General features: G+C 40.5%; 1 protein-coding gene across 6 annotated transcripts in view; it reads left to right on the top strand.

Moving 5' to 3' along the window:
* The window catches only part of inpp4b (inositol polyphosphate-4-phosphatase type II B), a 134,100-nt gene that overhangs the window by 39,710 nt on the left and 71,902 nt on the right, over positions 1 to 22,488 (top strand). For 4 of the 6 annotated variants that reach the window (XM_023404209.2, XM_023404208.2, XM_023404210.2 and 1 more), the window contains one exon: positions 8,539 to 8,618. In XM_023404209.2, coding sequence (XP_023259977.1) covers positions 8,539 to 8,618 — 80 coding nt within the window. Of the gene's footprint in view, positions 1 to 611; positions 782 to 4,616; positions 4,975 to 8,538; positions 8,619 to 22,488 lie in introns of those variants that run through there. The other 2 variants (XM_023404213.2, XM_023404212.2) reach the window with 2 other exon arrangements.

The raw sequence follows: 22,488 nt of genomic DNA, 5'->3' as shown, positions 1-22,488 counted from the left end.
AAAACAACTTCAAGTTTGCCGTGCTGTAATTTAAATACAGTACTTGAGCCAGTAGAGGGGATTTGAATGAGGTCTTTGGACCTGCTACCAAGTCATGTTTACAGACTGTGAGTGAAGGGAGCCTTGATTTTTATCACCTCGTCTGCAGTGGGGTTAGCTATTAAAGTTTATGGAGCAAAGCTGAGTGTGTGGGGGAAAGGCACTGGTAGTGTGCTTCCAGTGTACCAAGGGCAAGCTGCATTTGTCATAACTTGAGTTTCTTTTCCTTTTACTTGAAATCATCCTACCTGTGAGATAGATGGACATGGGAATCTGATTTTTTATTTAGTGTAACTCAAGTACATTCTCATCATTCTTTCAGCCCTGTGAAGGCTTCTGTCAAAAAACAAGGTTGCCTGATAGTTGGCTAGGAGCCCAAAAAGACATAGCCAAAGCTTGATTAAGTAAGCAAGAGCATGTATAGAGGGAGGTAGATGTGAAAAACTAATAGAGTGGTAGGTAGGGCTTCTTGTTTTGGGGCAAGCATTGACAAGCCGAAGAATGTGCGTGAGCAGGTATGCACACTAGCTGTTTTTTTTCTTGCCTCGTCTGTGACAGAGAATCACAGATCCTCAGGAGCCTTAAACTGTGAGAACGAGGGATATTAACTTGTCCGCTGCTCTGCAGCGTTTATCATACCAGCGCTATAGATTTCTCTGTACTTACAGAAACTGCAGGATAAGGAATCATAAAAAGGAGTTTCCCCTGGAGAAAACCCCTGTCTCTCAGCAGTCAAATCTCAGTGAGTATTCACCTCTCAGGCTGAAAGTCCAGCCCCCTGTGAGCGCTCATGAAGTCTCTGAGTCAGATGCAAAAATATATAATAATATGGTTTTAGCACAGAAAAATACTTTAAGTGTTTGAGAGAAGCAGAAGATATTGCATCACAGGACTACAGAACTACTTTCAGTATAGTAAACATATTCAAGTACCTCCTTCAGTTCACAGAATTTGGGTGATGTATGTTTTTTTGTTGAATTTTCTATGGTAGCACACACGAATTGTGACATTATCTGATTGAAAAGCAAATTTCACAGTCCCAGAAAATACCCTGATCTGTCATACTGCAGCTATATAATGGTAAAAATAGCACAGTAGAGAAACTGGCAAATTCATTCAATGGAAAAATCTCCAGCCCCCCAAAATATGGAGACTTGATATTCAGTGCAACACTATCAAAGATGGCATAATAGGCAGGGATAATGATTTTGAGTTTGAGTTTGTTTGTCATTGTAGCCCATATTTCAGCACAGAGAGCTGTGTTCCTCAAACAGCTGGCTAATTAAACTACCAAAAGCATTTAGTATTGACACAACTGCACGACTGTAACTCCAATTTTTACTTCACTCAAATATTATAATAATAATGAATCATAATACACATTACACTTAATTATAATACACAGTAATGTATCTCTTGTTGTTGCTAATGGTCCACTTTATAATTTAGTTTAGATATGGATTATTCTTAAACCCGCCATGTGTTCTCATGGTAATTTGCACTTCTCTGACTCCACTGTGAGATAAGAATTATCACTGAATTATGTGAGCACAGAAGTTAACTCATGGAAAGCTATGCCAATTACGAACCCACTTCCATGATTTTACACTCAGTAATCTTACTAGAGTTAAAAAGATTAAAGTTTTGCTTTCTTTTTATCAAAACCAGACCCAGAAGGCATTCGTCTCTCCTGTTTCTGTTTCATGTTTGCGCAACCAGATTTTGTTTTACAGTAGGTGCTTTTTGTGCCTTTGATACATTTCAAAAGTTTTTCATAAAGCAGACAAAAATAGTACAAACGATTAATAAGGCATGTAATGGCAAAAAAAAACCAAAAAAAAAACACTAGAAGAACACATCAAAGTATTTTGTATCTAAATACAAATCAGTATTGTTATGCTGCCTCACATTGCTTTGAGCGCACACGCTGCCTTAGGACCAGCGTGAGTGATATAACAAGAGGTACACCGCATCTGAAGCCCGCTATGCTTTCCCTACACAGGTTAGACTGGGAAAATGAATAATGCCTGAACAACCGATAATATCCAGCAGACCACTACATCAGATCTCAAAAGCAGAACCTGCCGTATTGGCCCGAATATATGACAACCCTTATTTTAAGATGACCCCCTTTTCCAGCACCTCTTTGAAAGAGACTTTTTAAAGATATGAAACACTTTCAGACTGGTCCAGCTGGGAGATAGACACAAGTCCAAGGACATGAAAGTTTTCATCCTTGAAACCTTTTCTCTTGAAAAACAGAAACATCAAATGCTCCCATCAAAACACCTTTAGAGCCAACTAATTATGAAAGACACACTATAATCATCAGAAATGCTAATTAGCTTAGCAAAAGTTATGGTTACAAACAACCAATAATACACACATGCTTGTATAATATAATACCGCCTTCACTTTTTCAAACATGATTTCCGGAAAAATATATTGTGTTGTATTCAAGCCAGCATGGCAATATTCTTTGTCTTTGCAAAAGTGAGGGACAATATCGCTCGTGTTTGGTTGTCCCTCTCATGTACGCTGTTGGTAATGCAATAAAGAAATAGATGGGAAAGGGCAAAGGGTTGTGAGCTCAGGTCTGACTGCATCTTGTTCTGTCTGCAGACTTTTCTCCTTTTCTTTTTTAACAGATCAAAAGCAGGGGAATGAGGTCAAGGTAGAGAACCATGAAAAGAATAAGTCAGGGAGAATGTGAGGACAATGTCGAGGGTAGACAGCTAAGAATGAGAACATCAGCTCACCCGGGGAAAACACAACCCCCTGCTTTTGTCTGTGCTTGTCTGGGTTTGAGGTGACTGGTTGTCTAAGATCCCCTGTTTCCATCTGTAGGAAAACTTCGGCTGCCAGGGGCATTTCTTTTGTGATCTTTACATGAAGTACCACACTGCCTATACAGATTCATGTAAGGCCCATGAATAATGTGTGTGTGCATGCACAGCTGTGATAGTGTTCAGCCAGCTGTGAGTGCTGGTTAAAAAATGCTAAAAAAGTAGGAATTAAGGAGGACTTAGGCTTTTCCTTTTACAGCCAGGAGCCACACACATTTTCATTGCGGTAGGTGGCTTGTGCTCTCCATGCTGAATGCAAGACCAATCCCTGCCAGTCTCAGTGTGCTTCTCAGGAACTCACAGTGTGAATGCTCTAAAATATGTCAAACATTTTCAAATTCAAAGTAGGGCATTAAAAAATGCCTGTTTTCAATGTGCTTGATTCATATTTTGAACGAGCTTTGATCTAGCATCCTCAATGCATGTCGTTATTCAACATACATCTCTGCTCCTGTAGAGTGGGAGTGCACAAAAAAAAGGCCACAAAACACATCAAAACACACTGACAAAAAATGGACAGTAACCAACTACTTGGGTTTGGCAACAGCACAGATGGACGTAAATACTGCTGCATAGTTAGAAGGAGCAGTTTGTTAACAAACCGGGAAGCATCTTGGGTAATCTTTTGGCAGGTGTGAGTTCATGCAGCATCAGTCCCTGGCTTCCACTTGGCACGCAGGTCAGCAATCCACATGGTAATGAAGGCAGAAAGAGCACTTTAGAATCCAATGTTCCCACCTACACCCCCTAATCCCACACCCCACTTCCCATATTAAGAAAGGTTGACGCCTCATCACCATGACCTCCAGTGCTCAGTGTATTTGCACCAAATTGTTTGTGCATGCTTACAAATGTTAGGTGTTTGGGTGGGTGTGCGCGTGCATGTGTGCTTAAGTGTTTGTGTGCGCGTCTCATTGTGCTTGTTTGTGTACCTGCTCGGGGTGATAAGGGCCAGTGTGGAGCGTATCCTTTGTTCTGCCAGAATTACTCATTCCCCTGTGTCAGCATGGGTAAATTAAACCCTGCTTAATCCAAGGCTCGAGCCCAGATAGTTAAAACCTTAGCTTAGTGTCACTGGTGCTGATGTGCAGGTTTGTTCGTCATTGTCTTGGTGACTCAAAATGGATTTATGTTTTTTTCTGTCTCTCTCACTCTGAGTCAGCTGCATGCGTTGATAAATATCTGAGTTAGTTATAATGTATGAAGAGTGTGAGTGTTTCAGCAAGCCTCTTATGTGATCATCAAGTATGTCAGTGTGTGTTTTGAAGTATTCACCTATGTTGTATGAAAACACACGCTCCTGCACACAAACATCCCACTGTATCGTGCGCTCATGTTAATTCAAGTAGCCATAACCAGTGTTTCTTTTCCTGTTGGTCATCTGAGTCACAGGCTGCAACTGAGGTGTGACACACAACTCTGTCTCTGCCTCCCCATGTCTCTCTCTCTTTCTTCCTCTATATTCTTCTATAGCTCTCTCCCCTTTTCTGTGTTGCTATCTTGGTTTGGTACCCATTAATTGTCTGTCTTCCTTCCTTTCTGTCTCTTCCTCTTCTGTGTTGTTCTGCCCTCCTCCTTCTTCCCCCTCTCCGGCTCGACTGCTTGTATTTGTCGACACCCTCCCTCCTCTCTTGTGGCTCCCTCCTCTCTCTCTCGCTCTCTCTCTCTCTCTCTCTCTTGCTCTCTCGCTCGCTGGTCTCGCTTACTGTCAAGCCAGCCACAGCAGCAACAGCGGTAGCGCCAGTAGCTCACTCTAGCCAGTTCTCATTCACGGCGTAGGCTGCAGTTTGTGTGTGTGTGTTTCATGTGTTTGCGTGTGTTTACAATGTATGTATCAGCAAGTGATGCCTGCAGCACTCCAAAGAGCGAATATGCATGGAGTTACTCTAACTGAGGATTGGAGGAAGATATGTAGGAAGACCGTCCTGGAGCTAATTAAGAGGAAGAAGGAAGACATAACATCTCTTTTCTCTCTCTCTACACTTTAGTTCAGTCTGTCTCTCTTTCTGTCAGCCTCTCCTGGTTTCTATAGTGCTTTTCTCTACTGGTTTACTCGTTTGCTGCTGCTAGGACTGTATGCAACATAACTGTAAGTGGACTTCCGTGTGTGTTGTTATAAACTGTATGTGTGTTTTGCGTGGGATCTCACTTAGTCAGTTTTAACTTACTGTGGCCATAATTTCTGTGCCAGAGTGCACACATTTGCATGTTGGTATAAATGGCATGTCATGACATCTCTAATGACTTAATTAGGCCAATTTGTAAAGCCCTATTTGTAGTGGAGGGGCAGTGTATTCATGTAGACACTACTGACCTTCTTGGTATAAGTCTGTTCATATTCATAAATGTTTGCCAGATGCATATTATTCAACGAGTGCCAAAACTGTCACTGCTGCCATTTATATGAAATGTCATTTGTTGGCGTAGCATCTGAATGAATGTCCTCTCCTCCAGGTATTCTCTGCTGCAGTGTGTGTGTGTGTGTGTGTGTGTGTGTGTGTGTGTGTGTGTGTGTGTGTGTGTGTGTGTGTGTGAGAGAGAGAGAGAGAGACAGATAGGGAGAGAGGGAATGATTGAGAGAGAGTTAGTGTGTCTATGTGTGTGTGTCACTCTGTCACCCAGGGCATTGAGAAAATCAATAGATCTACAGCTTGAGTTGGACCGTTTACCTCCGCCAAGTGATGGGCAGACACTGTGGCCTTCAAAGGTCCACAGACAAGTTGCCTGCAGATGTACAGTATGTCAGCCCTGCGTGCTCCTGCACAAGTGTCTTTCATTTTTAGTCCATGATTGATCTGTTGTGCATGCATGCGAGTGTGTGTGCATATGCGCGCGTGTGTGTGTGTTTGGATTAGGTGTGTGTGTTTTTCTCTGAGCTCATGTAAAAAGGTCTCGCCAGCAAGAAACTGTCACTTTTTTTTTTTTTTTGAAAACTAGTGAAGGAGATCATAGATCAAAAGTTTCTCTTGTAGCTCGCGACGGGCATGGCCAATAGAACCAGTCAAGGGAATGAGCAAGAGCAGGCAGAAAGATAGATAGAAAAAAGAGAGAGCCTGAGCATGTGAGAAGGGAACAGAGCGAGACCATCATAATCAATCCTCCATGATCCTGGAAGAGCATCATTTATCTTCTTTTCTCACTCCACTCCTCCTCTTGCCCCCATCCTTCTCTCATTTTCTGTGGTATAGCCACTTTGATCTTGCGCAAGAAGACGGTCTCCAGAGCTTCATTACTTTTAAAGCCTTCATCGTGAGGGGCCATAAAAAGATGCTAAGGAATGGATTTTTAAGACCATTTACTAGACGTTCTGTACCGGCTTGCGAGTAATGGCTACATAGGGATATAATGTTCCTCCACGGTGTGTAATGGCCTTCTGTGCCTTGTGCTCTGGGTTATCAGGGCAAACTGGGATTGGCCATGATACGTCAGTGCCGAAGAATATGACGTTGTGCATATTAAGTGGTGCCTACTGGGGATCCTGGCTCTGTTTAATTCATAAGGACATGGCACTGTGCTGCATAAACCCTCTAACTGAATATGATTCTTGGGGTTGTGTGTCCTCAGTAAATTTGAACAGCTTTATAAACCTTTCACTGTGTTTCAATATTGTATATTGTTGTACTGACCTTGTGTTTTTGGTCTCTTCCTCTTTCTTTTTCTCTGTGCACGCAAGGGAATGTGTTTGGGGCAGTGTTTTCGCTGTAAGCATGTGGGATTCGTATGGGGTAGCAAGAAAATGCTCAGGGAGAAAATGATTGAGAGAAAAGGTCAGTAGACAGGATGCCCTTTTTTTTTATCTACAAGAAACTGCAGAGACCAAAAACAGTCAGTGGCAGTGCAGTGGTAGGAAGACGGAGGAAGCAAGATTAGAAACAAAAGTGCAGCCAAATAGCCAAACATTTAAAGAATAGAGAAGAAAGAAAGAACATGTTAGTGTACCTAACTGTAAACAGCAATGTAAAATATTTTTTAGACAAAAGGTAATCCCATGTAGCTAAAACTCCAAGTCATGTCTGTGACGATTTCTTAATAGGAAATGCAACAGTCATGAGACCTGTGTTTCAGTGTGCTTGCTCTCATCAGTCATGGCCACTTAACCACAGCTGCTATAATGACCCCGGCTCTATCACACTGTTATGTTCTCATGCTCTTTACACTATCTCACAGCAGGGATGCACAGACTTTTTCTCCCCTGATGTCTCAACTCAGGGTCTCTGACGATACTGATCCTAATTTTTCCGACTGTTCCCATTTACAATCTGAATACCTCACTGTGTGGGACTCCATTAGGTTTCTTTTTAGGGAACATGAGTTCAGCGACTGCTGTAACACTAAAAATGAGTTGGGGGCCCTTTGATGTAATTGTTAGGTGAATTTGATAATAATGCTGACAATAAACTGTATGTGGGATTGTCATGTATTGACTACAGAAGAGATTAGTTTTTGATTAATTGTGATTAATAAATAAGTCAACAAGAAAAATATGATAATTTGAGTCATTTCTAAACCAAATGCGCCAAAAATGATCTGGTTTAAGCTTCTCGAATGTGAAGATGTGTGATAGAAAGCTGAATATTAAAGCTGATTAACCTATAATTAAAAATAATTGTTATTTGCAGCTTTAGTTATGGCTGTATTCCCAGTCTGCTTGATAAGGTACAATACTGATCTGGCGGACCATTGAATCCCATTTTCACAGGCTAACTTTGTTTGTGCTCTCTTCTCTATAAGTTGGAGAGTAAAAATGTATATAGCATGTGGAAGCTTTCTGGTGTTTGCTTACAATACCTGAAACCCATTTGCATTCCTTATAAAGGCAAAGCCTTTCACAGCTATCCACAGGAACAGATTGCGGCAAGACCAAAAATTGCCTTGTTTCGTATTGTCACTTCACTGTTTGAAAAACCCTCAATAGCACTGTTGTAAACAAGAAAAAATCCAGCCAAAAACCCACTTAAGTTTGACAGATGAAAGGACTGGAAATTATACTTTATTATCTCAAAATCTCACATAAGATTGTGTAAACAGGCAGCAGATACTTTAATCAAGATCTTTTATTATCCAGAAAGATGAAATCACCTCTGTACCTGTTTGTTAATTACCTACATTTTGTTTTAGCTTCGCTCAGTGCAGCCTGTGTCCTTGGCACGGTCTTAGCCCTCCCCTCATACAGCACAAGCTAGCATGTTGATGAAGTTACTTGCAGGTGCAGGACGTGTGTGTGTGTTCTATGAACGTGGATCATCTCTCTTCTTTACCGATGGGCTCGTCCCCTACCTCTCTCTCCATGACCCACTTTTGGTGTGTTGACACCCCCTGTTCACATCATGCCTGCAGCAAACACAGGTTGTCAGTGAGACAGGGCAGAGAGAAGGTGAAAAAGAGACAGATAGGGGGAGTGGATTGCACTTCCCTGTGACTCATGTCAACAAAATCACACATATTTGCCTTTTTAGATTACAGGGATTAAAATGATTTCTGACACATTATGTCTCTCACGTACCTGTTTCTAACGCCTCCATGGTAGAATCAAAAAAAATAAAAGACTTGTTCAGAAGTCTCTTATATTGTTTTGCTTTTTAACTGTTTACTTGCGGCTGAAATACTTTGCCTCATGTTAACCTGCTTTTGTTTTCTCTGTCTGGTTCTACAGAACAGCTTCCTGGGTAGTGCCACATTTTCAGTAGGTGATCTGCTGAGGGCTAAAGATGAACGACTGACCTTGAGTCTCAGGTAAGTGTGTAGTTTCTGTCATACTCTATTCATTGCTCTCTGTGTTGCTCCAGGCTAAATAAAATTCTGACTTCAGAGTCCAAAGATATCGTCTCTTCACACAAGAACTGACAGACCAACTTAAACATCAAACTAAGATGAGTTGGGAAAAGAAACCGATCCGCAGATGTTGCAACAGCAGTTTCAGGATTGTTGCAGTAGCTGCCAGGGTTGTTTGTATCAGGGATGCTGGGTTAGTATGTGAGAATACAGTACTCTGATCTGCTTTTTGTTTTGTTGTGGTAGATTGGTATGGGAATAAGTGTCTTCTCTGAGAGGTGGTTAGATGAAAGGAATGAAAGGAACACCTGTGTCTTGTATAAAGAGGAAGGGGGGGGGCAATAACATTTTATTTTTAAAGGATCATTTTAATATACTTTGGACATGGAGCCAAAAATGGACCATCATGGTGTAATAAAGAGAAAAAATGAATTTTTTTTTTAAGGTTTTGGCTGTATAAAGGTCAAGAGCATGGATGTGTGTGCTTTTAGTCAGTAATTACTTGATAAAAATCAGCCAACAGAGAAAAAGGAAAAGTTTGACCCTTACTTTCAGAAAGCAGATGTGCAAGTTATTTCACAGACTTGCTCAAAGACAGGACTGTGAGGATATTATCAGCAGTTTTACCACAGAGATTGGTGTTTTGCCTTTTGGAGGATGCATCGACATGTCACAACAACAGATAAGTTGCATTACTGAACATGATTAATGGTGTGTACTTCTTATGAAGTACGCTCGACACGGTTGCTAAGTAGTACAATGCGGCCCAAGGCATTATGTTTTCAGATTGTCCGTTTGTCCGTCCACCCCATTCTCGTGAACGATATCTCAGTAACGCCTTGAGGGAAATTCTTCAAATTTGGCAATAACATTCACTTGTACTCAAGGATGAACTGATTAGATTTTGGTGGTCAAAGGTCAAGGTCATGGTGACCTTACGTTCTTGTGAATGCAATATATCAGGAATGCCCAGAGGGAATTTCATTACATCTGGCACAAACACCTTCACTTGAACTCAAGAATGACCTGAAAAGAATTTAATGGTCAAAGGTCAAGGTCACTGTGACCTCAAAAACACGTTTTTGGCCACAATTCAAACACAAGTAGAATAAAATGAGGTGATGACATTTTATATCCACTTCAGTGTGACATCATAATGTTCTGCAAAACACCTCTGGCTATTATTCAACACTGTAACTCAGGAAGGGGAGATTGTGATCATAGTTCCTGCAACCTGGCTGTTTGGCGGAGGCATACAACCACCAGTACTATAAAATCCTAGTTTTTCTTATAAATAACCAATTAAAAACAACAACTTAGTCTCTTAGTTATCTTAGTCATCACTGGAAACAGCAACCCCACCTTAATCCATATGTCACTGAGTTGAAAGAATAATTGAACACACCCTGAAAATGTTGTTTCTGTCAACCTTCAGCTGTTTAACTTCTCACCTTGCTGTGGTGATGCACAGGTGTACTGCAAGACCCTGTGACATCACAGGTGGATGAGGTTACAGGTGCACCCATTGTCGATGTCAGGTGTGCTCAGAGGTGAAACAGACTTGAAACTGTCAATCAGAGAGACGCTGCTTTTCTGTCATTACTCTCAAAGCTATTTGTGCGGCTGTTACAAATCACTGTTACTGCTGTTACCAGCAACGTGCGCAGCTGTGGCATTTTAAGCTGATTCATGAAGTATTACTCAATAGATGCTCAACAACACCACACATTTTAAGATACACATCATCTAATCAGCCCTATGTCTTGGCTCCATTAACTGTCATCCCACTGGGGTATTTTTCTCTGCTGTGCCCAGTATGAGATGACTTCTGTTTGGACACCAAAACCTGCCCTGAACAAAAGACATTATACTCAGGTCAATTGTATTAGTCATTATAGTGATGAGAATGTTTCTGACTGAATCAGTAAGTATCATGCAGCCATTGGGGACAGAAGGCAGAATATTCTTACTTGTGACCCAAAGGGATGGTTTTGTCACAGGCACAGTAACTACACATGGCGGTCTTGATTGAAGAGGAGTGTTGCAGAGGCTACATGGAGAGGGGTGAAGGTTTACCATGGGGACCAGTGACTAGATTCTATTTGCGGGATCGTGGTTCATCTTGTAAAAGTCCATGCCAGTGAGTGTTGCATGTGTGCATTTGCTAGTGTGTGTGTGTGTGTGTGTGTGTGTGTGTGTGTGTGTGTGTGTGTGTGTGTGTGTGTGTGTGTGTGTGGAAATACTGTACAGACATGTGTATTTGGTTTTTCTTTAGATTATAGTTCCAAACCCCTTCCTTTCTATGTCTGTGGTTTAAGCTTTTCAATTTGCCTTTGTCAGTCAGAAAAATATTAAATACGCAGAACGCCTTATGGCTTTTTAGGCAAGTATTGCATGTGATTCAATGGTCAGGATTTTCTTCTTCCACCTGTAAGCTGTTAAAATGAAATTGTCTCTGTCGTTGCTATTTGTATGTCAGACAGAATTTCCTTTTTCCTTCACAGTCATAGTTGTCCGGAAAATATGCCCCTATGGCAGTCCTCTCTCTTTTTCCCTTTGTTTTAGCTCTCTTTTGTTATGCTTTTCATTTCCTGTAGGTGATCCCAGGTCACTGGGTATAATTGTATCTTGCACGAATGACTATACGAGCTGCGGTGAGAATAGAGATTACAGCCCCTGCCTTGTGTGTTTGCACATATGTGTATGTGCATGTACATTTTTGTACAGGTGTTGTTCTGGCTATTGAACACAATTGTCATTTTACTCCCCTGTAGTCACACTGCACTGTTGTGTTTCTGGGTAATTGTGTTGTTTGGTAGTGTATTTGTTATTCCTGAAGATAACATGACGTCCTCCCATGACACTTAAAGGTGCTTCCACAATGCTTTTTAATAGGAGAAAAGTTTCCTTCAATATCTGGATGTTGCTGTTACTATATTATCTTTATCACTATGACTGTAGCTTTTTCCACCTACACATACTAGATAGGAGATGACTCACAGAATAAGCAAGCATAAAAAAAAAATACTTCCCACAAATCAAATTGTGTCTTTTCAGACTTTCCACGAAGCTTTGCTTTTTTTCTTGAGACTTACTGGTTAATTTAACCTCTTCAGGCCTATAAAAAAATATTCAAATAAAACAACCAATGACTAGCAGTTACAAGTACATATTGCTTTGCTTTGTTTTTAGCGGTCAAAAGGCTGGAAAATCCTGCTTTAGAGCTTATTAAAAATTGTTATTTAAAAAATGAAGGAATGAGCAGGTCATGTGACTTTGTAATACAATGATATGGTGCTATTTTACAATGAAAGATTATCCAAGCATAGGTTTTTCTTTTAAAGTAGTTTAAAGGATCACAGGGAACCACCTGTACTGTGCTGAATAATGACCGGTAACATATTTAAAGTCTTTATATAAACTCACACTCCGTTATTATGGCCTGAGGAGCTGTTTCAAGTGCTGTGTTGGAGCTTGAATGTGTTACACCGACAGTCAGCGATGCATGTGTAACACATACAGACACACAGAGGAGACTGCCTTGATTCGATTTGTTGTTTGCTTGTTGGTTCATCCAGTGAGAAAACATTTCAAAGATGAGCAGCTTTTTCATGAGCATGTATGATTCATTCTGGGATGTTTGACCTGTGCCTGAGCCTATGATTCACAGTTCAAATTAGTTCTGCTGGCCAAGCAGCTCAGAAGCAGCAGCACTGACATGGACAGGAGTGCAACTCATTCTGCCCTCTAAGGAACAGATGCTTCATTTTAATACAATGTTCTAATCCCCAGCCAGTCAGTTAATTTGAGTTGACTTCACTCAGCAGAGGGAAAGTGGGACTACTTTATCTCCACGAGGCAAGGATTGATTCCCTTCAGTGAATCTCAAAACCAATATGACTTTGACCAACTTCTCTTCATAAGCTCTGGATTTACATTGGTGCTGAGCATATGTAGAAAGGAAATTGGTATTTGACCAGCGCCAGTGTGTGCATGTGACTTTTGCTTTCACTTTGGCCCCTCAGTAAAGTTCACTCTGCTGCAGGGCTGAACACCTCAAAGCTCATTCCTTATTCCTATGAATTCACTCTGCATTTCAGCTTCCCTCCCAGGTCTCACACCCTCTTTCATGTGCGGCTGGTTTGAATGTCTGTCACGGATTGTTTTTGTTTCCTGTAAGGCAAGACTGGTTTGATTTGGTCACTTTTTTGAAGGTTCCTGTGTTGAATGAGTGGGAGTGGTGGATACATTGACTCAGTTCTTGTGAAGATCTGTTTCTTTTGTGGGCAGCAGAAGCCATTGAAGTGATGATGAGAAAATCTTGCCTTTCTGCAGCTCTCACACAACCAAACAGCACACGAGGTGCTCCAGACACTCACCAGCATACAGACACAGCAGAGACACACAGATTCCTTTATAAAACACAGACACAAACTTACAACAGGAAAAAAAAGCATAGAAGGGAGAATTGAGTTGCCTCTTTGAAGTCTGGACCTTTCTTAATCAAAGAGAAAACATCTGATTTAAAGGGAATTATTGATGATATGTTTGGTCAGCACACAATTTCAGCCTTAGTTTGCCTGATGGTAAACCACCTGCAAAATATGTCTGAAAAAACAATCACGAAAACTACATGTTGAATGTCCTGTTTATATGCTGCTGTCTCTTTGAATTTTATAGCAAAGATGGGAATAAATTCAATCAGGAGTGAAAGCTGGAAGCCAAATGGAAGGAATTTATCACGACTTGTGTGAAAGGATCTGAGTTCTGAACAGATGATACAGTAAGCAAGGTCACTGTGTCATCTGAGGACAGGTTTGAGATAGCTGCCATGGTAGTGAGGATATGTACATCTGTATGCAGATGAGTGTACATCACTGCATGGCTACGTGTTTGTGCATTTGTGTTTTGAAGATATAGTTGTGTCAGAGCAGTAGGTCCTGAGGGTTCTCTTGCCTGGAGTTATATGCCTATAGACTCAGTTACAACCTCTGCGTATACCGCAGCCTTTAACACAGAATTATACACAATACATATATTTTTCAGGGCCACTTAGGTGCTGCAGAACAAGCTTTAACACAATATTAACGTATTATCACCATATACCATTATACAGTTTCCTATATGTCCTTCCAGAAGATATGGAGCAACATTAGCTTTCATTTAGAGTTTTGTTTCTGTCTACCTGAAGGAATGGAAGTCAAATATTTAGACTTTTAGCTCTGCTTTGGTCTCCACCCACTCCTGAGCAAAATACCATGTTCACCAGCTATTCACTAGTCTGACTCACCAGATGTAGGCTCTGGGTATAAGCTTGAGGCGATGGGCACCTATTCCAGGTGGCATTCTCCTCCCTTTCCCCTTCCCCTGCCTGATGTCACAGCGCTGTGGAGATAGGTGTGTCTATTCAAGACAAGCCGGTCGCTAACTTGGTCTCTCTGCTGTTTGGCAAGCTTTTTTACTAAAAACACCTGCCGGCTGTTCATTGGAAACATGTCTCTGGTTGTGTGTTATATGAACTTACACCCCTTGCCTGATTCCCTTGTGGCCATCAGTCACACAGAATGAAGGAGCTACAGTACCGTAGAAATGCTGCCCTATCTCAGCTGAGTAATGCATCACATAGCCATACTAAGTCTGAAGATTTTGTTTACGATGCAAGAACTGATCACTACCACAACTGAGATGTTAATTGTCTGCTGGTTGTAAACATAATGCAGATACAGTACATGACCTGTATTATTTACCGAGGACTCATGCTGACTAATGGTCCTGAGGTTTGTATTTAAGTATTATAGCCACTGAAAGGAATGTTACAAGTGATTTAAATGGTGAACTGTTTACCTTTGGTTTATTCATGAAATGTCATTTGTTCTGGATTTTGTTGCATTTTATTCCAAACTCATGCGAGAAATCCATTTGCATACATTTGCAAGTTTTTATCCTGCCTCTCCACAAGCTCTGTGGACATTTTTTTTTTTTTTTTACTGAATAACTTGAAAGTACCTGTTTCTCCCTCCAGTATAAGGCTTGGCTTGCTTTGCAGACACGCACATTCTAAATCTAGCATGGTTTAAATGGAGACCTGAGAAAAGGAACATAACCCGTGTGCTACAGGAGCTGCAAAGATGTCAGTGCTACAGAGGTCTCTCAATAATGCATGTTATCTATACACATGGGAGGAAAGATTATTATCTCCAAAAAGGGAAGTGAGCCTCCCTCACCCCACCACAGCAGCGAATGGTGCTGTATAAATGGGACATAAATGGGTGATGTGAAAATGTGCGTACACCATATAAAGAAGAGTGCACAGGTGCCAATAAAGAGTATACAGTTTAGGTTTGTGTTTGTCAAATTAATGGCACACCCTCCACGTTTCATATTGCTATTTCAGCCCTGCTGTGTCCCCTGCATTTATTCTTTTGCCCCCTCAGTCTCTCACACTGTAGCTCTCTTTTGCTCCTCTTGTTATCTTTAAAACTTTATACACTCAGTTGGAGAGGCAGTCTATGACCCAGTTCTACAGCACAGTTTGAGATTTGATTTTGATATAAATTTGTATGCTTGTGCTGGTGCGTGTGTGTCTGCACATGTGTGTGCATCAGAGATTTACCATGGCAAGGCTACATTATCACAGACCAGTGCCTCTGCTGCCTGGTTTCATGGCTTATTCATCCATTCCCATTGGGTAGAGCATCTCATTACTGTCCTACCAGTAAAAGTTTAGCCTGCTATCAAAATAATACAATTTTACCACCCCAGAGCCTGCACTATTGCCCTGTCCCAATTCTCACAGTTGTCCACAGACCGCCAACTCTCCCTCTCACTGTGTCCCCTGTGAGTGATTTAATCTGAGTCTGACCTAAAAGCCTAAAGATCAACTATCTGATCCAGTTATACTGGAAGAAGTGTGTGTGTGTGTGTGTGTGTGTGTGTGTGTGTGTGTGTGTGTGTGTGTGTGTGTGTGTGTGTGTCACAGCTATAGATTACTTTTAGGGGCAAATTTCAGACAGTTATTTGGGGAAAAAATTGATTTTTGGGTCAGTGGTTAAGGTAAGGGTATGGCAAGTAGTGGTTAGGGTAAGTCTCCAGGAAATTAATGTTAAGTCTATGCCCCCAAAAGTGATGTATGACAACCTGTGTTTGTGTTTTGTGACTGTAGGTGTGGTTGTGTGGGCATGTCTTTATTATGCTGTGGGCACATTACTTTTATCACAGTCACATATTGGGAATTATTTGGTGAGGTCAGGTTAGGGTTAGACTGAGGTGATGGTAAGGGTTGGGTTCAGTCATGTGTGGTTAATATTAAGTCAACAATGCAGTGTTCCCCCAAGTCACTAAAACAGGATCATGTGTGTATTTGATGGTTCTTCATCTCTCGGGGTAATTCCAAATGAATGATCTCCGCATCGTAAATGACATGTCACAAAAATGCCAGACAGTATTTGAATATAAACTCTGGATTGTTCACGTCTGCATGTCTCCAAATGTAAAGCTGTATCACTAATTACACCACTCAGAGGAACGATTCTTCTTCCCTCCCTTGTGGCAGTCACACAAGCTCTCACATATGTCGCTATTTTTCACTGTGTGGTCATTAGCTGCTCAATTTGAACCAGAGGAATATTTGAAATGAAATTTAATAAGGAGGTTAATTATTTAACATTTAAATGTCTTTATTTATGGTGCCTTCATGTTATCAGTGTTGCAGTGAATAGAGGAACATATGTACTGAAGCACTCAGGGGAGACTAAAGGACACTTAAGGCCACGGCATTTGAGTGTATAGCTGGTGGAAAACATTTTATCTGCAGTTTGCACATGGAGAGGAATGTTGGAAACGAGTTTTTGTGTGTGTGTGTGTGAGAGAGAAAGAGAAAGAAATCATCAAATAAATTGCATGAAATGTAGGTGGAATGAGTTTAGACTCACATTACCTTGTGTGCATGCAAGCTTACACACAAGGTTAACCGTGCACATAGATGCAATATTACATAAGTACGTGCACACGAGAGTTGCTGCACATACACTATATACGGTATTCCTAACACACAATCAAACAGACTACATATGTATGTAATAGAGAGAGAAAATGCACTCAGTTGGGCTGAAATAAATGCACATATGGTCTCCTCATTTTCCCCCTTCAATACTAAAAATGCTTCTTTTCTGCACAGTTCCTCTGCATAATCTGTGAGATCCCCCAGGCATTAGGGCTCATGGGCAGAATATGAAAATAACTAATTCGGCCAATGCTGCACCATGGCATCAAGATGCAACTTGGAGAGAAAAATGCAGAGAGAAAGAACATATTCCATTGACAAGCTGCCTTAATTACCTGCCATTAGTAATTACTATTCCAATAAACTGAGCAGGAACATCAGGGATAACCCAAAGCGTAGTATAGAGCAGTTAACTTAACATCCATATTAAACAATAGAGCTCCAGTAAGCTCTTTTAGTCCAGGTCAATCATTCATCGGGTTCTTTGGTTCTATAGCTCATCTCTTTACAACAGTACACATATAGGTCTAAGAGATGAGAAAGTGAGATGTGGTGTGAGGAGCCAAAGATGGAGGAGAGAGATTTAATAAATCTGGCCCGACATGGTGCTGAGGCATGCTAGGGGCACAGCTCATGCCAAGTCCTTGTCTAAGTGATGAGAGGATGATAATGAGGACAAAATGGAAAGAAGAAGAGGGGGAGAGAGAATAGGTGTATAAAATCATGTCTCACAGGTTTGTGTTTGGTTTTTTTTTGTATGCCATACTATATTTTTGTTCTGAGATTAAATTCTGGTTTTCCATCATTCAAGTGCTCTGCTGGGGCAATGTAACAGAGAGCAATGCAATCTTTCCTTTTGCTCCAAGTCCAATATGTGCACCAGAGAAGGTGAGGGTTATGCATAATATCCTGTCTGACTCCCTGTTTAATATCATCCTCAATAATGCAATGCAGTGTCCATTTGTAGGCATATTCAGATGTTTGTATTTCTTACACAGTGCATTGTATTAGTAATGTGTTGCTTCTTTATTTTTCTAATTAACCAGATTTGCGTCAGTTGCAGAATACCAAACTAGAAATACAAACATACAAGTACATACACAAACACTTAGCTATACGACTGCATGTACTGTACACATACATGTGTACACACACTCTTTTCAAGTGATCTTACATCTTCCCTCACTTTGGGGTTGAGTGTGATATGGAAGGTTAAACAAAGCATGAGGATTGCAAATATTACCATGTGGTTACAACAGCGGTTACCAAAGAGCTAGCATATACAGTGCATTCACAAAGTATTCAGACCACTTCTCTTTTTCATTTTGTTATGCTGCTGCTTTATGCTAAAATAGTTTAAAAAAAAATAAAAAAAAATTCCCTCAATAATCTGCACTTCTAAGCGTTATGTCTGGGGGAAACCAGGCACTGTTCGTCACCTGCCCAATACCCAATGCTGAAGCATGGCGGTGGCAGCATCATGCTGTGGGGGTGTTTTTCAGGGAGAGTGGTCGGGATTCAGTGAAGGCTGAACGTTTTAAAGTAAAGAGATACCCTTAATGAAAACCTGGTCCACAGCGCTCAGGACCTCAGATCGGACCAAAGGTTCACTTTCCAATAGGACAATGACCCCGAGCACACAGTCAAGACAATATAAGAGTGGCTTAGGAAGAACTATGTGAATGTCACCGAGTGGGCCAACTCAGAGCCCTGACTTGAACCCAATCTCTGGGAGACCTGAAAATGGCTGCCCACTGACAGTACCCATTCGAACTGACACAACTTGAGAGAATCTGCAAAGAAGAATGGCAGAAAATCTCTTTTTCTTGCTTTGTCATCACGGGTCATATTGAGTGTAGACTAATTAAGGAAAATATTGATTTAGACATTGAAGCATAAGGCTGCAACATAACAAAATGTGAAAAAGTGAAGGGGTCTGAATACTTTCCGAATGCATTGTATGTGTACGTAAGACCAGTGCACTTTTTTGTTCTTTTTTAAATGTTTATTTAATATATGCCTGTAGTAGAAACCTTTACAAACCAACTCTCTGGCAATTGTAACTTTAAGTATCACATTACATTTGTGTGTGTGTTTTCTGGGTAGGACAAGGTTTGTCTGCTCACAGGTGTTATAGGTCTTATTCTGGCTGATTACACTGCTGCTCAAGCTGAAGGTGGGCAGGGATATTCAGTTAATTAAGGATGTCACTAAACTCGATGTAATCATAATGATAATAATGGTTTGATTTGTTTTCAACCTTAACAAAAGGTGCAACAAAGTTTACATGAGAGCGAGAGAGATTTTGGGTAAGTGTTGTCTGTAAACCTCCACACAGCCCTTTAGAAGAGGTTTAATTAGCCAAAATAATTAAAATCACCAGTGGGGGCATACCATAACTCTGCGAGGACCACAAATTTTTATGGTTTGCGGATAATGTTATTGCATCCTCTTACAAGTACCAGTTTTTTATGTTAGATTTTGCCTATTTTTGTTGTTGAACTTGAATTTTTATACCTCTTCTCACTACTGTGATGGTGTGCACAAACAGAGCTTGACTGACATCTCCACAATCTTACAAATTCTGAATTTTAGCACAGCCTTATGCTTTATTCTATCAAGGTGGGAATAGGTTGAGAGTCTTGTGTGGCCACTAAGAAAAGCTGCATTTGCTGTATTTATTTTGTCGACTGCATCTCAGCAAACAAGACTAACTCTCTAATTCTACTTGTGTTTGTCCAATCATGCATGTGGCATATCCACTGTGGCATGTATCTGCCATTAGCATAACAAGACGCTCATGTTGACTCATAATGTTGACACTGTTTGGAGTAAACTGTGAGTTTGGCTACATTGCAGAGATATGCTGCACGGGCACATTCCTATTATTTTGTTCACCCGCATTTTACATAAATGGTCAATCGGGTCTGGTCATTCCGTTTATGTGAGAAAAGGAGTCGGGATGTGTGAATACATTTGTTATTTTAGACATTGGTATTTGTGGACATGCACACCCACACATACACAAGTACACAACACACACCACAGGGGCTTGTGCGTGCATGGCCAAATCCTCCATTAAATAGCCATCAAGTTTTTGTAGTGAGGACTGACTGTCTGTGCAAAGTCCAAATTGAGTCTACCTTCATTTTAGGTCAAGGTCAAATATTTATCTTGCTGCCTTAGACCAGTATTAGTATAGTGCACCATAAGTACATGGGCTATTATTTTTTTTACTTGAGGGTGAGAGTGAGAGAGATAACTACTCAACAGTAAAGAAAAAAATACTTCCTGCCTAAAATTTTGGCTTCTTTGCACTTGTCTTTTTGTGTCCCGGAAAGGAAGAAGCAAATCGTTACACTACATACAATCCTATTTGCTTAAAGGTCGCAGTCCTATACTGCTCCATGTTACTCTGAAGTTTTATTTTTCAGGGTGACATAACTTTGCAGAACATCATCTCTCTGGCTCTTTAACACCCTGAGACGGAGTCTATGCAGAATGCTGACTACCTGTCTTGGTAGTCCTATGATCTGCATCAACACAGCTCTTAAATCCTACTTATTCATTGGGAAGGAGAATAGAGCTCCGAGCTGCCTGCCATACCCTTATTTCAAAGGCTAGTTTTGATAAGAGTTACTGCTGACCTTTCTTATTGGTTTTTGAAAGAGAGTCCCTTGGGGAGACTTAACCTGAGACTCACCTGGTTGTTGTGATCGCAATCTGCTTACTGCACAAATTATGTTTAAAGTCTTTTCCACTTTTATACATAACTTGGGGATGTTTAGTCACACTTCAGACGTCGCACATTGGTCCTGAGTGAAATATCTCAACATGGATTGCATGGTGCACTGTATACTCTTTGTTTGCCATTTTTAGCTCATTTTTATTTTTCTCCTATTTACACCTTTGATGTTGATTCTGTCAACACCAATTGGCTCAGTGGAGCTGGTCCACCTTGTTGTGATCACTCATAACATCTACATCAACCAATAATTGGCCCAATGTGCATCTCTCCCCTAAGTAAACTTTACTCCTATAGCCCATGACATAGTAGCTACAAATGGAGCCTAAAAAGGAGAATTTTTTTTTTTTTAATTATTAAGAGTAAAAGTCAAATTTTTAACTCAGAAATTATACTTAATACTTAAATAAATAATGCATGACTTTACTCATTTTTCTTGCAGATAGATCCATTTACATGCAAGCTCAAGTTCATTCTTGATGGCAGGTTAACAAAACAATCACAAAACTCACTACCTTTTACTGGCACTTTTATTGATTAAGAAGGATGATGAAAATCCTCTCATAAGGTTTTAAGTTCCAAAAAAAAAAGAAAAAAGAGAGAGATAAATCCCTAACCCAAAAAACAAAGTAAGAAGACATTACAATGTGATCATAACTATTATTTCTTATTAATTTTAAGGAAAATGCCAAGTTAATTACTGCACTTTAACACACTTGGTAAAAACATGGAACAAAGATTTGAATTGCAGAATCATCGTCAACCTTTATACAGCATTATACCGTCCTGTTCTAAAGGCTTGAGGCTCCATTACAGGGGGGACCTTATTATGTAATGTTTAATTTCTCTTTTTTGTAAACTTTTATTTGAAGTAAGTGTATTGTATTGTATGTAGTAAACATATTCCATCAATACAAGAGTACAGTGTCACTGTAAAAGCACTTCCTGTAGTTACAGTGTCAAAGAAAAAGTGCTTCATGTTGTTACATCATCACAGAAATGTACTTTCTGTAATTGCAGTACCACAATAAAATTACCTTTTATTGTGTAATTTTAGTTTTGGTGTTGATCATTATATTAATACTACTGTTTGACAGTTGCAAAGATGCAGCAAGAGGCAAATGCCAAGACAAGGCTTCACTTTGCTTCCTACTCATAGCATCCTTGAGAAACACAGTCTCAACCTCTCTCCTGTCTGTATTCTGTCTTAGTTTCTTTACCTTCAGCCCTTGAAAGTCCCTATGGATTATGGGTCCTGCTGAGTGTGTTAACCTACATCCCTGACGGCGTCTCTGCAGACATTCACTCACCCATTCCCATCTGTCTTACTCTGTGTGTGTGTGTGTGTGTGTGTGTGTGTGTTTTTGTGTGATGGAAAGTGTGGGTGTGAAAGTGTATTTGGATTGTATTGCCACCTAAAACTCCCTGCAGATCCATGGCCTTTCTACCACGTCCCCATTCAATTCCTTTGCCAGTAAGAGTCAATGGAGCAAAGAACACCTATCATTTACTACCTACCTATGTCAACAAGCCAATACAATCACCACTAGCAACTGTAGCTCTCACACTCCATCTGCTTTTGTGTAGCCATCGTGTACACACACACACACACACACACTCTCTTTCTTCTTTCTTCTTCTCTAACACACACACACTTGAACATAGTGTTGTTTGCATGCAGCATCCCCTTCAGTCCCCTAATCACAGCTATAGAGGGACACAGATAAAGGTTTGTTAGTGCTTCCTCCCCTGAGGTTGTTAATGAAACCTGCTATTCCTTATGGCTTAGTCCTATTAGGTCCCCCAGGACCCTGACATAGATCACCCTGACACAATCCCATTGCAGCTTTCCAGGCAACAGTCTAGTAATGATGTAGCAAGAAACAATCACATGCCAAATAGAGCAAGGAATTGTTCTCCTGCGCTTTCTCTTACTCTGTCTCTGTCCTTTCTTTTTTCTTTGATCTTTTATTGTGTGTGTGCTATTTGTATGTATATGTTCCTTGTTGTAGTGCTGTCTAATGCAGATGTCCTTAAATGTTTCATCAAGGTTACAACTGGTAGACATATTGATCAAATGACTT

This window comes from Seriola lalandi, unplaced genomic scaffold (assembly GCF_002814215.2).
Source record: "Seriola lalandi dorsalis isolate HSWRI2012SDOR001 ecotype SW California unplaced genomic scaffold, Sedor1 jcf7180002054234, whole genome shotgun sequence".
In the NCBI taxonomy this organism is placed as follows: Eukaryota; Metazoa; Chordata; class Actinopteri; order Carangiformes; family Carangidae; genus Seriola; species Seriola lalandi.
This window is presented reverse-complemented; position numbering and strand designations above follow the sequence as displayed.